Genomic DNA, 16,899 nt, shown 5'->3' on the forward strand with positions numbered 1-16,899 from the left:
AGACTGAACCAAAATGCTGAAGTATGTTTGTGTGTTTTTTAAGCTGATTTATTATTTCTGATGAGCAGACCTACCATTCATTTAGGTTCTGTTGCCAGTTGTCTTGCTAATAAATCTTAGGTCACTTGGCTCAAGAATTGTCTAGTACCTTAGATTTATTAGGATTGCTTATTTTCATTACAGACTTTTAGATGACCCACATACATCTTTGGGTCACATGGCTACTTAGTGTTTCTTGCTAGTTTTATTTCATCGTATTTTAAAGCAACTTGAATTTTAACTTTTGTTTACAAAACTTATTTTGTGGACTTACCTATCCAAAAAGATAACTTTTTTTTTTTTTTAAAGTTCATTTATTTATTTTGTGTGAGAGAGAAACCAGCAGGTGAGGGGCAGAAAGGGAGGGGGATAGAGAATCCGAACCAGGCTCTGGGCCGACCTCAGAGCCTGATGCGGCGCTTGAACTCAAACCATGAGATCATGACCTGAGTTGAAGTCAGATGTTTAACTGACTGAGCCAGCCAGTGCCCCTAAAAATCTTGAAAATGATTTTTCTTTTTCCTTCCACCCCCATTAAACTGTTTAGCATACTAAAATACATCTTCAGTACTATGTGTCCTAGAGAAAGTGAGGGAACGGAGAAAATTGTGTGTGTGTGTGTGTGTGTGTGTGTGTGTGTGTATGAGAGAGGAAGGGAAAGAGATAGAGGAAGGGAGGAAGAGAGATAGAGGAAGGGAGGAAGAGAGGGAAGGAGAGAGAACATTGTGGTAACTGTCATCTTAGAAGGAAAATGCCAAGGAGGAAATACAGCTGCTCAGTAGTAAGGCAAAGCTTCAAGTTCCAGAGTTATTGAGTGAATTAGCAAGAATTGTAGGGAAAAGTTTGGTGAAAAGAATCTTGATTTATTAAATGAGGTTTATCTTAATACCAATCATATGATTTCATTTCATTTTATCATAAAAGTGTTTATTTACACACAGAGATAAAATTAGCTGAAGATAATTGGGCATCCTTGTATGTTACGTAAAATTTATTTTGGAACACCAGAATAATCAAATAGCAAATATTTATTAAATGGCTGCTGTAAATGCCTGCTGTATATGTTAAGGACTATAGGAAGACAACAGAAGTATAAAAAATGAAGAACAGCCTTGGTCCTTGAAGAAATAAGTATTCATGAAAAGTTATTTATATATGTCATAAGGATGGGTGATTAATTGCTAGGTAAGTGACAGAGCCAGTGACTCTTTTTGGGTTCAGCGGAGATGGTGAGGACTCTGGACTGGAATGGTCCAGCAAGGGTTTGTATAGGAAGAAAGAGGCCTTGAAGGAAGGGTAGGATATAAATTGGCAGAGGGTTGGGACCCTTTATTTGTGCCACAATTATTTAGTACCAAAGCATAATTATTAGACATTGAGGATACAGACTTGGATTAGATACAGTTAAGTAAGGGAGTAGTCAGGGAGGTATCATTGCAGATAAATAATATAATGCATTTTGTATAAAGTGCTATTGGAGCTGTAAAGAAGGAGTTGACTCTCTTATTTGGAGAAAAAGCATCAATGAGAGGATTATGTTTTGAGGTGGGCCTTGAAGGAGGAGAAGAATTTTTCCAGAAAGAAGGAAGGACTGGAGTAGGGAAAACAGCAGCAGAAAGGCATGGAGTTTGGGGGTAGGGGGTGGGGAGGAAGCTTGAAAATGTGTGTGAGAGTAATATGTAAGGTGCTTGGCTAGGAGTGGCAGGAGACAAAGTGGGAAATGAATGGTCTTTTGTACACTAAGTTGAGCTGAAACTTAAGCTAATAAGCAGTATAGCCTATGGATGATTAAGAACACAGCCTCTTGAGACCAATTGCCTGGGTTCGAATCCTAGCTCTACCTTAATAACCTTTCCACTATGACAAGATACTTAATATCACCAAGCTTCAATGTTCTCATCTGTAAAATAGAGTTAATTAAGTATTATTATGGGGTTTTTGAAGGATTAATGGAGATGGTCCAAATAAAGTATGTACTTCAGTGCATGACCTGGCACGTGATAAATATTCAACCAATGGTAGTCATTATTGAAGCTTTTAAAATAGAAGAGTGATCCAGTATCTTGGTTTTTGAAAGGTACCATAATATTGTGTAGAACAAAATAGCAGGGGAGAGGCTTAAATTAGAGTATCAAAAGATTTAGGTGCCTGGGTGGCTCAGTTGGTTAAGCATCTGACGTTGGCTCAGGTAATGATCTCACAGTTCGTGAGTTCAAGCCCTGCATCAGGCTCTGTGCTGACAGCTCAGAGCCTGGAGCCTGCTTTGGAGTCTGTGTCTCCCTCCCTCTCTTTCTGCCCTTTCCCTGCTCATGCTGTCTCTGTCTCTCAAAAAATGAATGAATGTTAAAAAAAAAAATTTGTTTTTAATATCAGAAGATTAACTATTGAATTTTAGATAGAGTATTCCAAGTTTGTAGAGTAGACAAAATTGAAAAGATTGTAGGGGGCACTTGAGTGGCTCAGTTGGTTAAGCAACTTTGGCTCACATCATGATCTCGTGGTTTGTGAGTTTGAGCCCTACATCGGGCTTGCTGCTGTCAGCACAGAGGTTGCTTTGGATCCTCTGTCCCCCTTTCTCTGCCCTTCCCCTGCTTTCTCTCTCTCTCAAATACAAGTAAATGTTAAAAAAAAACAACAAAAAAAAAAACTTAAAAAACATTGTAGTAATCTAGGGGAATAAAAACTCTTTATTCATCATCTCAGGAGCAAAATAGTCCAAGTACAAAATGACCAAAGTATGAATTAAGGGAATGAGAAACCAGATATGATGCAAATTCTGAATGAGAAACCAGGTATGATGCAGTATTAGAAGGCAGGTCATATTGGATCAGTGATTGGTTTTGGGAACAGGTAGAAGAGTAAAACTTTTTAAGGAAACAATGATCAGGCTAATTTTGCTTTAGGAATTGATTAAATTGAACAATTATAGTTGGGGGGCAAAGATTGGAATGACATGTAAAAGACTGGGAATGGTCAAATAGAAAAGGATCTTGGAAATAAGTTTCAGGCTTTTTATTCCTCTTTATTTTCTCCCCACCCGTTTATTCAGTTCTTAAGAAACTACACAAAATTTTTGAGTAGGTTAATATAGCAGTGCTTTGTATAATTAAGGGGGAGGGAAAGTAGAGCCGACTTAGATTTTTTTAGTACACAAAGTAATAAGAACTTGAACTAGCATTGCAGCAACGGAGATGTAAGAAAATGAAGAGAATTTGAAGAATCAATAGGACTTGGAGCCCTGAAAGAGAACAAGGACACCAAAATTTTAAGTCCCAGTGATAGAGAGTGGTGATAACCATGTCAAAAATAAGACAGGAAAGAGAACCAATTTTGAGTGAAAGGTACTATATTCAGATAACCACCACAGACTAAAAGGAACCCAAGGGATACCTTGAAATTTTGAAGACTGTGCTGTAGGATTTATTGACTCTTTTCTTAGAGGATGTGGCCAGTGCATGCTTCTATCCCTTGCGCCTGGGTGGGTTATGCCCCTTTTCATGATGAGAAGACTTTTGATGACTTTTTGTCAGAAGAGCATTGTTGGTATAGGACAGGTTGGACTGGTATAGCATTCTGACCTCAATTTCAGCTATGATTCTGCCCCTTACTAGTTGAAACACCTTGAGAGCCATTTAACTTCACTGAACCTGTTATCCCATTTGTGAAATGGGGATAAAACCTGCCCTACTAAACTCCCAGGATGCCTCTGAAAATCATGTAGGATTATGTATGTAAAAGTACTTTGTAAACAAAGCAGTATAAATATACTGTCATTGCTGTTTAGTGTCATGATATACAAGTATTTTAGAAAATGTATCATTAATTTAGTAGACATTCTTTGGTAACAATGTTTTTTTAAAAATTCTTTTAATGTTTATTTTTGAGAGAGAGGGAGACACGCAGAATCTGAAGCAGGCTCTAGGTTCTATATTGTCAGCACAGAGCCCGACACGGGACTTGAACCCACAAGTCTGAGATCATGGCCTGGGCAAAGGTGGACACTCAACCAACTGAGCCACGCAGGTGCCTCAACAATGTTCTAATCACTGTGTAATGATGAAAGACATAGTCCCCTCTCTTCCAAAGAGTTCATAAGAGTGTCGGGGAGACGTATTTACAGTGTAATTGTTAAATGCCATGATATAGGTCTTAATTATATGCTATGCTGCAGGACCACAAAGGAAGGGACGCCATTAACCTAGGGAAACATGAGGAAGAATTTTCAAGAATTGGAACACTGAAGTGACATTTAAGGACAAGGAGAAGTTAGGTAAAAGATGGGGATAGTGTACTCCCAAACAATAGGGTGTGTAAAAGTATAGAGATTAAAAATAAGTGATTAATTTAAAAAATGAAAATAAAGTATCTGGAGTATAGAATATATCTAGGATGTGAGGTAGTGACAAAAGATGAGGGTTGGAAATGTAGGCAAGGTTCAGATCACAAGGGATCTTGCATGCCATGTGAAGATAAAGAATTTGGATTTTGTATAATAAAGCCAGTCTTGAATCAAGAGAAGTTTGAGATTTGCATTTTAGAAAACATATTCTGGGGTGTCTGGGTGGCTCAGTCGGTTAAGCGTCCGACTTTGGCTCAGGTCATGATCTCACGGTTAGTGGGTTTGAGCCCCACGTCGGGCTCTGTGCTGACAGCCAACTCAGAGCCTAGAGCCTGTTTTAGATTGTGTCACCCTCTCTCTCTCTCTGACCCTCCCCTGCTCATGCTGTCTCTCTCTCTCTCTCATAAATAAATGAAAAAACATATAAGAAAAAGCATATTCTGAGTGTTGTAGAGTAGACAAAATTGGAAAGATAGTAGTAATTCTAGAATAAAAGTCCTCATTCGGTGTCTCAGAACCAAAGGAGCAGAAACAATTCAGGTAAGTATTTAGGACCTATTGGCCATGTAGGGTGAGGAATAAAGAGAATTCTAGGACAATTCTTCAATGGGTAACTGTGGGTAATGGCTTAGAGGGGAAAATCATACATTAAATTTTGGACATACTAAGTTTGAGATATGTATGGAATATCCCAGTGGAGATATTTGATAGTTTATTGGGGATCTGGAGTTTAGGGGAAGGGTCTAGACTGAGCAATCTATTATGTGAGGGTCCTCAAAATGTAGATTTTAGTTGAAACTGTAGTTCTTCTGAATGAGATCACTAATTTAGAGTGGTATGATAGGAGAGCCAAGGACAGAATCAGAGGACACACACTGATATTTAAGGATCAGGAAAAAGACTAGAAGTCCATGAAATAGATGAATCAGTTGTGACTGGAGAAGTAGAAGAAAAACCAGGTGAGTGATTTTAAGAACCCAAGATAGGAGAGAGTTATAAGGTGGAGGAATAGAGCAGAAACCAGATAAATATGTATTGAGGAAAATAGACAAAAGGTGAGAAAAGGAAGATAACCCATTGTAGATTTGAATACCCTTTCAAAGAGCTTAGTACTTAAAGGATAATGTGACAGAAACAGGGATGAGGAGTAAAAGAGAGTTACTTGTTTGAATTTTTAAAAATTTTCTTATATTTATTTATTGCTGAAAGACAAAGACAGACCACGAGCAGGGGAGGGCCAGAGAGAGGGAGACACAGAATCTGAAGCAGGCTCCGGGCTCTGAGCTGTCCGCACAGAGCCTGACGCGGGGCTTGAACCCACAAACCACAATATCATGACCTGAGCTGAAGTTGGATGCTTAACTGACTGAGCCACCCAGGCGCCCTTTGAATTTACAAGATCATAAAGATTTAAGTATGTTTAATTGCCCAAAGGAAAGACCCAATGGAGAGGCAGAAGCAACAGTAGGATCATGGAAGGGGTGGAGAGGGTGACTGTAGTTAAGTTGGGGGAGTAGGATTCAGGATGCAAGTAGCGTTTAGTAATGGATAGACATACCTCTTCCTTGGATGGGAAGAAATTTAAAGATGCATACTGGTGTTGATGTGTGGATGGAGAGGAGCTGGAAAGTGAAGTTGGTCTGAAGGCCTCCATTTTCTCTTAAATTGGATACAAAGTTGATGAACTGAGTAAGATATAAAGCGAGTGAAGGGTTCAAGAAGGGACCATTTGAAATTTCTACTGAGAAGTATGGGAGACATAATGTTTACTAGGATTACTGAGAAGTCCCAATGACCAACTACGTTGGGGACCATGAGTTTGTAGTAGCATGGGGCCATTTTGATGGTTTTATACATAGCACCCAAGTTTAGAAGCTAATTCATTCAAGAATTGCAGTTTTCCCTTATAGGTATAATAAGACAAATGGGCAAAACAATTTAGGATGTTTAAAAAGTGGGTGAATGATGGAATACTTTAAAATTATAAGAAGCAAAGGTGTCCAGAAGGAGTTGATCAGGACGGGCTGTCCAGATTTTTAATATAATTGAACAGATGGAGTATTGGGAGTGGAACTGGAAAGATAGGTGGTTTTAATCATTGAGTGAGAGATTGGAGTTCAGGATTTCAGAGGCAGAGCAGTAATGGCCAAGGCTGAAGAGTTGAAGTGGAGTGGAACTCCAGTCTCTCAGTTCTTAAGTTTTAAATAGATCATTATACATGGACATTGATGATGGGATTTAGCGTGGAGAAGGCTTGCACGCCAGGAGCCGGAGTTGCATGTGAGAAATGACTAGAAGTTTAGTAGATGGCAGGGACAAGATTAAACTATCTAGAAGACATGAATCTCAAAGGAGAAGGTATTTTTTTCTGAAGTGGAGTGATGAAATTGAAAGTGGTAATGCAAAGCAACACTTGAGACTAAAGCCTTCTCTGCTGAGAGTAGTGGAGTGTGGAAAACTGCACAGCATCCATTTTGAAAAAAGGGTTTGAGAAATGTCCTTCAGGATAACTAAGATTTAATTAAGCTAAAGAGATGAAGACAGCATTATTGTGAAGATCTAAAGTGTGTGTGTGTGTGTAGGGGGAAGAGGAATGAGTTTAAAAAAATAATGGGGCACCTAGGTGGCTCAGTCAGTTAAGTGACCAGCTTCGGCTCAGGTCATGATCTCATGGTTCATGGGTTTGAGCCCTGCATTGGGGTCTCTGGTTGTCAGTACAGAGCCCTCTTTGGATCCTCTGTCCCCCTCTCTTTCTGCCGCTCCTCCATTCTCCTTCCCTGTGCCTCTCCCTCTCTCTCAAAAATAAACAAACATTCTTAAAAACTAATGGGAATTCTGGAGTCCTAAATGAACAAAGGATTGAGGAGGAGGAGAACAGCCAAATATGGCATGGTGTAAGAGAAATACCGAGAAAAATTCAGAAGCATAGATGACAGGATGGATTTTATTTGGATAGTTACCAATAAGGGCAATGATCAGAAGCACAGGCCTTTGAATGATTCTTTGTAATAAAGTTGTTCAATTGGCATAGGCTGCGGACACCCCAATTGGGGTTGGTGGCTTCGTGGGGCTAATAATTTGTAGCCTTTGCTTAGAGTTGGGGAATAGGATTTAGTTAATTTTTAGGATTCCTTACCCAGTAGTAGAAAAAGTGTATCTGTGCTCTTTCCCTATCCCTGATTAATACGTAGTCCTAGTTTGTATTTCCAACTTCCTAAATTAAAACTTGCTTTAGATGTTTTTTTAGTCACCGTACATTAAATCTGAATGAAAATAACTTGTGAATGTTATTGATTACTATATAGATGTGAGTGCTTCATGCCAAAATTTGAGTTAAAGGAAATTTTTCAACAGAATAGTTTGGTCAAAATGAATATTACCACATCAAGTTTTCTAGTGTTGGAAACTTGGTGATTTGCGGTTATTTTGTAGCTCTTTAGTTTATTACAGTGAATCCTCCTTTTCAGCCATTTCAGTTATTGACCATTTACATTACATTTACATACATTTATATTTCTGCTTTTTCCCTATCAAAAATTTAGAAGAGTAGAAAAAATAGTGTGAAAATAAAGAGGAAAAATATATTAGAAGAAAACCCTAGAGAAGCAGGAATAATTGGCTAAAGATGAATTAAAAATAAAAAGAAAAACTTTTTATTTATTTATTTTGAGAGAAGTGCACATGTACGAGTGGGGGAGGGGCAGAGAGCAAGGGAGTGGGCTTTGAATTCAATCTCCCAAACAGAATGATGAGATCATGACCTGAGCTGAGATCAAGAGTTGGATGCTTAACTGAGCCATCCAGGTGCCCCAAAAGAAAAAATTTTAAAAGCCCAAATATAGATGGGAATGCTTTAAAATGACTAAGAATTCCCAAACAAAGTAGTTGAGAATGAATATATAAGGGCATCTGAGTGGCTCAGTTGGTTAAGTGGCCGACTTCAGCTCAGGTCATGATCTCGCTGTCTGTGGGTTTGAGCCCTGCATTGGGCTCTGTGCTGACAGCTCAGAGCCTGGAGCCAGTTTCAGATTCTGTGTCTCTCTCTCTGCCTCCCCTGCTTGCTCTCTGTCTCCCTCTCTCTCAAAAATAATAAACATTTTAAAAAATTAAAAAAAAGAATGAATACACTCACACATTTTTTTATTAGAGAGAGAGTGTGTGCAAGTGGAGAGGGGCAGAGAGACAGTGAGGGAATCTTAAGCAGGCTCCATGCTCAGCACAGAGCCTGATATGGGGCTTTATCGTATAACCCTGGGATCTTGACCTGTACCAGAATCAAGAGTCAGATGCTCAACCGACTGAGCCACCTAAGAACCCCAAGAATATTTTTGATGACAAAAAAATTTTTAACTCTTGACCAACAGGGTCAATAATTAACCCCTGTTAGGCCAAATTCTATTCAGTTGGCTTTCTTTTGCCTGTTCAGCTCCTTTCTCCTACAAAGAGCACATGCCTTTTCCCTCATCCATTTCTATGTGCCTTTTCTTATTTACTGATATATTAAAATATATTTTTTGAAACTTCATTTTCTGCTTTCAACATTGTGGTGTTAGAACAACATTGATGTAAAGTTTTCATCTGCTTTTTATCTATGGTGGCGTTTGTTTACCTTTCAACCTGTATTTATTCCTTAGAATGTATCCCAGCTAGTCTTGACATGTACAGGTATGCCTTGAATTGAAAAAGAAGTGGAGAAGCATAGGTCTATAGATGACTTACTCATGAGCAGTTTTTTCAGTGAATAAAGACATTTTGGTTCTTTGGGGGCAGTACTCCAGTGTGAATTGCAGTGGAGCATTCACAATGTGCATGAAAATGAAAATATGTAGTAACACTGGTGGCTGGTTGAATTGGGGAGAAGGGGACCGGTCTCCCAGTTGGGTTCTTAGGAAGTTCTGTATTTTGAATTGAATTTAGCCAGTAGTAGAATTTTGTTGTTGATTATTAGAAAGTATACATAGTCTAGAATGCAACATCTTATTAAACAGTATGTTTTCCTGAATAGAGTGATAAAAAATTTTCTTGACCTGATGAAGAAAATATGATCCCATCTTGATCTCAGAAATTTGTACTTGAGATATTTGAACTTTTCATATTTGTAATATCCCAGAGTACCTTGTGATTTATTTAACAGTCAGTTATTAAAACCTGCAATTCTTAAACAATTAATTTACTGATTAGGGGCAAGTTTGGTCTGTTTAATCTATGGCTAGAGAAAAAACATACTTTAACAGATTTTTATTTTACTAGACTCTGGACATAACTTTATTTGGGGGAACAAAGTGTATTTTAATGCTTTGTTCTAAATGTGGTAAAAAGTAATGGGAATAAATGTTCTAATGAAGAACAAATAAGTCCAAATTTTTTTTACCAAGTATCAAAGAAAGCAAGAGGGATTGGTGATTTCAAAGTCTGAGAATTGGTTGACATCCCTCTGCCTTAGTTCTTGTCTCACTTCTAAAGTATTGAGTTCTTCCTGTTTTTTTCCTAGTAAGTAGAACGTGCTTATTAATTACTCTTTCTCAGATAATTGATATAATTCTAATTCAGCCTCCTGTTTTTAGTTTTTAGTTTGTTTATGTTGAAATGTAAAGAAGCAATTGATCCTATACATTTCCAGGCTTCTGTATAATAATTGATATTTACAGTGATGACTCTGAAACATCAAGAAAATACTATATGGTATATGCCCAAATATAAAGTAAGTTTTATCTAAAACAATTTTTATTTCAGAAAAGAGTCTATATATAGACCCTTACTATAAATTTCTCTCTTGCTTTGTTTTGAAAAACTGTACTATTTGGTAAAGAGTCTAAAACTACTTCAAGCTGATTTTGAATGTGTAATTAGGTCACTTGTCTGAGTCAATGAAAAGGAATCAAATAAATTTAACAGATGTGTAGTAATTTTTCCTAGGTATATGACCTCAGAATTGTTCTAGTTACTGTTGAAAATAGACCTTTTAGTTTCCCATTGTGTTTAACAAATAGCAATTTTAGAAGCAGTTGGTAATTAATATATATGGGAACTGTGGCTTAGGATGAATTTGCAGTGATAAGATTTTATATATATTCAAAAAGTGCTGTATCAAACAACTTAAATGGAAGTGAAGATGATTAACCTTTGAAAAGAGTGTTAGAGGACTTAAAAATGCCTTCAGTGATAAGGAATACATTACATACATTTGTTCAAAGATGTGCATAAAGATTTTGAATGAAGGTGTTTTATAAAACATAGGAGGTAGGAGAAAAAGCAGTATTTCAAAATTACCTTTTATTAATGCTGTTTTAAATCTGTGTATGTGGCGTGCCTGGGTGGCTCAGTCGGTTAAGTGTCCAACTCTTGATTTGGTCATGATCTCATGGTTTGTGAGATTGAGCCTCGCATCAGGCTCGGTGCTGTCAGCACAGAGCCTGCTTGGGATTCTTTGTCCTTCCTCCACCCCTCCCTCCTCAAAACTAAATAAACACTAAGAAAAATCTATATTTGCATCAAAATGAATTTAAATTTTATATTTATCTCTATTTATATTTCTTTAAAATTTTTAAAAATGTTTTTAATGTTTATTTTGAGAGACAGAGACAGAGACCATGTGTGAGAAGGGGAGGGGCAGAGAGAGAGAGGGAGACACAGCTCTGCTGACAGCTCAGAGCCTGACATGGGGCTCTAACTCACAAACTGAGATCGTGACCTGAGCCGAAGTCGGATGCCCAACCAAATGAGCCATCCAGGAGCCCCTAAAGTTTTTTTTCTTTTTCTTTTTTTTTAAAGAGGAACTAGCTCTTTTTTTAAATGTTTATTTGAGAGAGAGAGAGAACAAGAGAGAACGAGTAGGGGAAGGGCAGAGGGAGGGAAAGAGAGAATCCCAAGTATGCTCCTTGCTGTCAGTGCAGAGCCTGTTGTGGGGTTTGATCTCATGACTGAGAGATCATGACCTGAGCTGAAATCAAGAGTTGGATGTTTAACTGACTGAACCACCCGGGTGACCTTAGCTTTTTTTTTTTTTTTTTTTAATGTTTATTTATTTTTGAGAGAGAGAGAAAGAGAATCCCAAGCAGGCTCTGTGCAGTTAGTGCAGAGTCTGACATGGGTGAACTGTGATATCATGACCTAAGCCAGAATTAAGAGTCGAACACACAACCAACTGAGCACCCAGGTGCCCTTGGAGAGTTTCTTTTCAAGTTGGTCAGAAAACATTGTTTCTAACTTCCTTATTATAAACATGGTACATCACCTTACATTTGGGATTTCTTTCTATTCAGGCTTATGTGGTATTAAGTTACATTTATTGTGCTTCCTTAAGGTGAAGTGTGTATAATGTTTTGAGAATTCTGCCAAAAAAATGTTATGGCTTAAAGAAAACTTTAGTTATCCTGAAAGAAACTTTTAATTTTTTTTTCTTAAATAGTTTATTGTCAAGTTGGTTTCCATACAACACCCAGTGCTCATCCCAACAAGTGCCCTCCTCCATGCCCATCACCCCCCTTCCCCTCTCCCCCACCCCCATAAGCCCTCAGTTCTCAGCATTCAAGAGTCTCTCATGGTTTGCCTCCCTCCCTCTCCCCAACTATTTTCCCCTTCTCCTCTCCCATGGTCCTCCATTAAGTTCCTCCTAATCCACCTGTGTGTGCAAACATATGGAGAACTTTTAATTTTGAGGCAGTTCATCTCTAATAATTCTCAACAAAGAACATGCTATTATATAAAGATTAATAAAAAGTATAATTTGATTACTCTTTTTTAAAAAAACCTTTAAAAAATTAATACCTTTATCCAATAAATAACTCCAGCTTTTCAAGTTTTACTCTTATTTATCTAGATCCATTTTTGTTAATATATTAATAGTGATTTATTTTTTATTAATTAAAAAAAATTGCAGCTGTACCTTTTCCCCCAACACATCGCTTGACATCTGAAGAAGTATTTGATTTGGATGGGATACCCAGGGTTGATGTTTTGAAGAACCACTTAGTAAAAGAAGGTCGGGTAGATGAAGAAATTGCACTTAGAATTATCAATGAGGGTGCTGCCATCCTTCGGAGAGAGAAAACCATGATAGAAGTAGAGGCTCCAATTACAGGTATACTTATTTATGTTTTGGATATTGTTTTTTAAATTATACCATTGTTTAGTTGCTTGGATATAAGGCTGCTTATTCTTCAGCCTATGGTATGCTAAATTAATATTACATGGACATTATCTTGAATTTCCAAATTATTTTTTGTAATTTTTTTTGAATTTTTGCCTGTTTTCAGTGAATAAGCATGATCCTAAGTAACTGAGTGCAGAAGTTGGTCTAATATGCTTTTGTGAAGGTTTCATCAGTTGTGTTGGCCATAATCCAATTTGATTCAACAAATTCTTACTTACTTTGCTTTCAATTATTAGGGGCAAATACCTCAGTGTCAACATAGCATTCAATAGAAAGTGTTATGTTAGAATGGAGATTTTACTGCCACCATTATAATTCTGTAATCTTAAAACATACACTTGGCTTCCTGAAGAGGAACTTTATAAATTTAGGTGAATATTTTGTCACTAACTACAAATTTCATTATTTTTGTCATATCTTGTTCTAGATCTTGAGCACATGAACACTTGGGTACACATCATCCCTACTAGGACTCTTCATAGACTCTGACTTCCTTCTGAGACTTTTCTTGATAGAATTTACATTATCTCTTATGTGAAAGAAATTAGAATTTAAGTAAAATTTGTTATTTCAGAGTTTTTTTTTCATATCTAATAATCTTCTTGTTTCAGTGTGTGGTGACATCCATGGCCAATTTTTTGATCTGATGAAACTTTTTGAAGTAGGAGGATCACCTGCTAATACACGATACCTTTTTCTTGGTGATTATGTGGACAGAGGTTATTTTAGTATAGAGGTAATAATCATAATACTGTCATTTGATTTGCTTTTAAGTGTTACCATAGATGATTTCCATTAATTCCTAGTAAAATAAGCTCCTTAAAGTACCTTTATTGGGCTCTTTTTAATACCTCTGCATATTCTGAAGGTTTTAGGTAAAAATACTATTTATTCTCTTCTGCCTTTCAAACTATTCTGTTTTCTTTGTATTACTATGTTTATAAAATTATAATTTTTCCTGGTGGAAATTATGTGCAAACTCAGGGCTCTTTATTGTTCTGTTATCTGGTGGCCCTAAGGAGCTAGTGCTATTTACCCCTCTTGCATTACCCTATGTGAAAAAAGATTAATTGAATTTTCTCTGATTAAGTAAAACATACTATAATGTTCATATTGCTTAAAACGTAGTGTTTCTATCCAACTTTCTATAGCTATTAAGACCCAAGTCATTTGTGTATTCTGAAAGTATTCATTTTTTTTAAAAAAACTTAAGAGGCATTAAAATGACCTATTGATCATTACTTAACAGTACATGGTTTTTTGCTCCTTTTATTTCTCTAATTATATCAATAAAATAAGGTAAATATAGAACAATTTGCATTTTCTAATATATGCATCTCTCTTTTAAAATGAAAATGTGGCCGTATTATAATGTTGTTCTGTAACTTGCTTTTTTCATATATCTCTATACTGTGATGTCTTTCCAGGTCAGTATATATAAATTTATAATATTTTTAATAGCTGCATTATATTCTATTGAATAAAACCACAATTAATTTCATCAATTCCTTATTAGGTGTTCTCAGTTTTTTGTCATTACAAATGATGCTTCAGTGAACCAAGTTATTTATATATCTTTGCATACTTGCTAAATTATACCTGTGGGGCAGATTCTTGGAGGTAAAATTGTTGGATAAAAGCTCTGCTAATAGATACTTCTGTTGAGAATTTACTATGTTCCAAGCATATTGTAAGCACTTAACACACACTGATTAAGCAAATCCTCACAACAACAATATGAAATAAGTACTGTTACTTTATCCATTTTATAGATGAGGAACCTGAGGCTGTGCCCAAGGACACATTGTTAGTAAGCAGTGTAGCCAGTCTTATTCCAAGCCTGTACTCTTAACTACCTCTCCCAGTAGATAATTGAAGCTTTACCTGGTACATTTCCATGCTGGTTCCTGTTGTTTATATCCCCCTTCAGTATTTTTAACCTCCTTTCTAAAGTACGCTAGGATTCATAGTAAGGAAGGAGTTCAGGACCCCTGTCCACCCAGTTTCCTTAGGGAATTTTGTTACACCCCCCCCACCCCATTGTTCTTCCTTTATTCATAGTTTCTTCATCAGTCACCTTAAACTTCTCCACAGTTTCAAGGAAATCAGAAAATGGCCCTTCTGACAAAAAGATTGGGAGCTTTGACGAAAACAACAAAATGAACAATTTTAGGAAGCTTATTGGGAACTAAGCATATTGGTGTTTATGTCCTTGTGTTAGAGTGTTTATAGCTGACTCTTTTAATATATTTCACTGTTAAAAAAGGAAAATAATGAAGAATCAAACTAAGCAAAAAAGACAGGTAGAGTTTAATAAGTATTTCCCTGGCTTAATTTCTTTTTTTTCCTTGTGAATAAAATGAAGGTGTGAACAGTTATAGATTTTAATATACCTTAATTTGTTAAAAATAAAGTTTGTTTTTCTTCTTGTGTATAATTGTATTTCCATATGAAATGTTTTTTTTGTTTTTTTGTTTTTGTTTTTGTTTTTTTTTTACCAAATAAGTAAAATGTGAGTTTATTATCTTAAATCTATTTAGAGGGGTGCCTGGCTGGCTCAGTCAGTAGAGCATGTGACTCTTGAATACAGAGTTGTGAACTCGAGCCCCACTCGAGTTGGGTGTAGATATTGCTTAAAAATAAAGCCTAAATAAATAAATAAATCTATTTAGACAAAAGCATCTGCTATACTGTTTATTTTTATATTCCTTTTATTTAAAAAAATATACTTTCTTTGAATCAGTTTAGATTAATAAGCACCTACCTTATGTAAGGCAACAAGTATAACCAACAAAGTAAACATAAAAAAATAGGTATTGCCTTCATAAGGCAGCATAGCATAATGCTTAAGATCAGAAGATCAGATTCCTATCCCTTACTTAAAAGATTTGTGATTTCAGACAAGTTACTTGAGCTCTTTGCTTCAGTCTCCTCGTTTATAAAATAAGGATAATATTACATACTTCATAGGGTTGTTTGAGGAACAAATGAGGGGTATTAAATATTTAGTGCTTGATACATTGTAAGTACTCAATAAATGGTAGATGCTATTGTTTTTGACATTGTTACTATTTTATTTATTGATATACCTAATGAGAACAATGTGCTGATTGTTTTTACCGCAAATAGTCTGTAAATCTAAAGCAATTAAATAGATTGTTTGACTCATTCATTCAACAGGTATTTATTATTCTTTTGCTGTTTGGAGGTTTCTAGGAGTGGAGGATGAGAGTGAATTAAGATGACAAAGTCCCTGATTTCATGGAGCTTATATTTTAGTAAAGGACAAAGAGAAAAAGATAGTAAAGAATAATAGAGACTGTAAGGACAATAGGGTTAGAGGAAAAGGAGCAAAGATCAAACAACTTAAACAAAAATATAAGTCAAGCTCACTCAAAACATTTTCTTTTGCAGTGTGTCTTATATTTATGGGTCCTGAAGATTCTTTACCCAAGCACATTATTTCTTCTGAGAGGCAATCATGAATGCAGACACCTTACTGAATATTTTACCTTTAAGCAGGAATGTGAGTACTGCCATGAGAAATATTTTCACTTCCTCAGTAATCTTTTGGAGTGATGTGGGTAGTAAGAGTTTGGAAACTTTACAGTGTAACATTAAGAACAGATTTTGTGTCCAAACACATAAAGCTTTAAGGATGATTGTCAAGAGCTCTCTAGTGGTTACCGGTGTTTCATTCAGACGTTTTCATTTCAATATTTCCTGTTAAGTTTGCTTTTACAGATATATTTAAAAACAGTGTTGAGTTTTGTGTGTAGTTTTAATGTTTAAGTGATTTTTTAAGAGGAAGATTAAAAACCAAAAGGAAAAAAAATTGTTCTTGCAGTAAAGATTTTTGTTCCCCAATATTGAAGCTGTCTCATGAAGCTTCTTAAATTAATTGCTCATAGTGTCATCATTGCAGATCGTTTCTTTTTTTTTTTTTTTAATGTTTCATTTATTTCTGAGAGAGAGAGACCGCATGAGTAGGGGAGGGTCACAGAGAGAGGGAGACAGAGAATCTGAAACAGTCTCCAGGCTCTGAGCTGGCTGTCAGCACAGAGCCCGATGTGGGGCTTGAACCCATGAACTGCGAGATCATGACCTGAGCCTAAGTTGGACACTTAACCGACTGAGCCACCCAGGTGCCCCGCAGATTATTTCAAAGACACTGTTAATGAATTGAAATTCTTAACCTACAATGTTTATCTCATTTCTCTCTTAAATTATTGTGGAAATGGCAATCTATAATAGCCAGAAGCAACAATATGATATAGGGCAGTATTTGACCTTTTTTCACATCTCTTAACTGTGTGCTTATTAAGTTAATATTCATGACTATATTGTCTTAGAGTTAAGTTGTAAGAGT

The 16,899-nt window shown here is 36.3% G+C and overlaps 1 protein-coding gene across 4 annotated transcripts in view; it reads left to right on the forward strand.

Moving 5' to 3' along the window:
• The first annotated feature begins 12,261 nt into the window (after positions 1-12,261).
• PPP3CB (protein phosphatase 3 catalytic subunit beta) overlaps positions 12,262-16,899 on the forward strand; it is a 37,407-nt gene continuing 32,769 nt past the window's right edge. For all 4 annotated transcript variants that reach the window (XM_077778736.1, XM_077778738.1, XM_077778737.1 and 1 more), the window contains exons 1-3: positions 12,262-12,458; positions 13,142-13,266; positions 15,945-16,056. In XM_077778736.1, the coding sequence (XP_077634862.1) occupies positions 12,431-12,458; positions 13,142-13,266; positions 15,945-16,056 (265 nt within the window). In that variant the 5' untranslated portion in view covers positions 12,262-12,430. The remainder of the gene's footprint in view (positions 12,459-13,141; positions 13,267-15,944; positions 16,057-16,899) is intronic.

The sequence above is a fragment of the Crocuta crocuta genome, unplaced genomic scaffold, assembly GCF_008692635.1.
Source record: "Crocuta crocuta isolate KB4526 unplaced genomic scaffold, BGI_CrCroc_1.0 scaffold167, whole genome shotgun sequence".
NCBI lineage: Eukaryota > Metazoa > Chordata > Mammalia > Carnivora > Hyaenidae > Crocuta > Crocuta crocuta.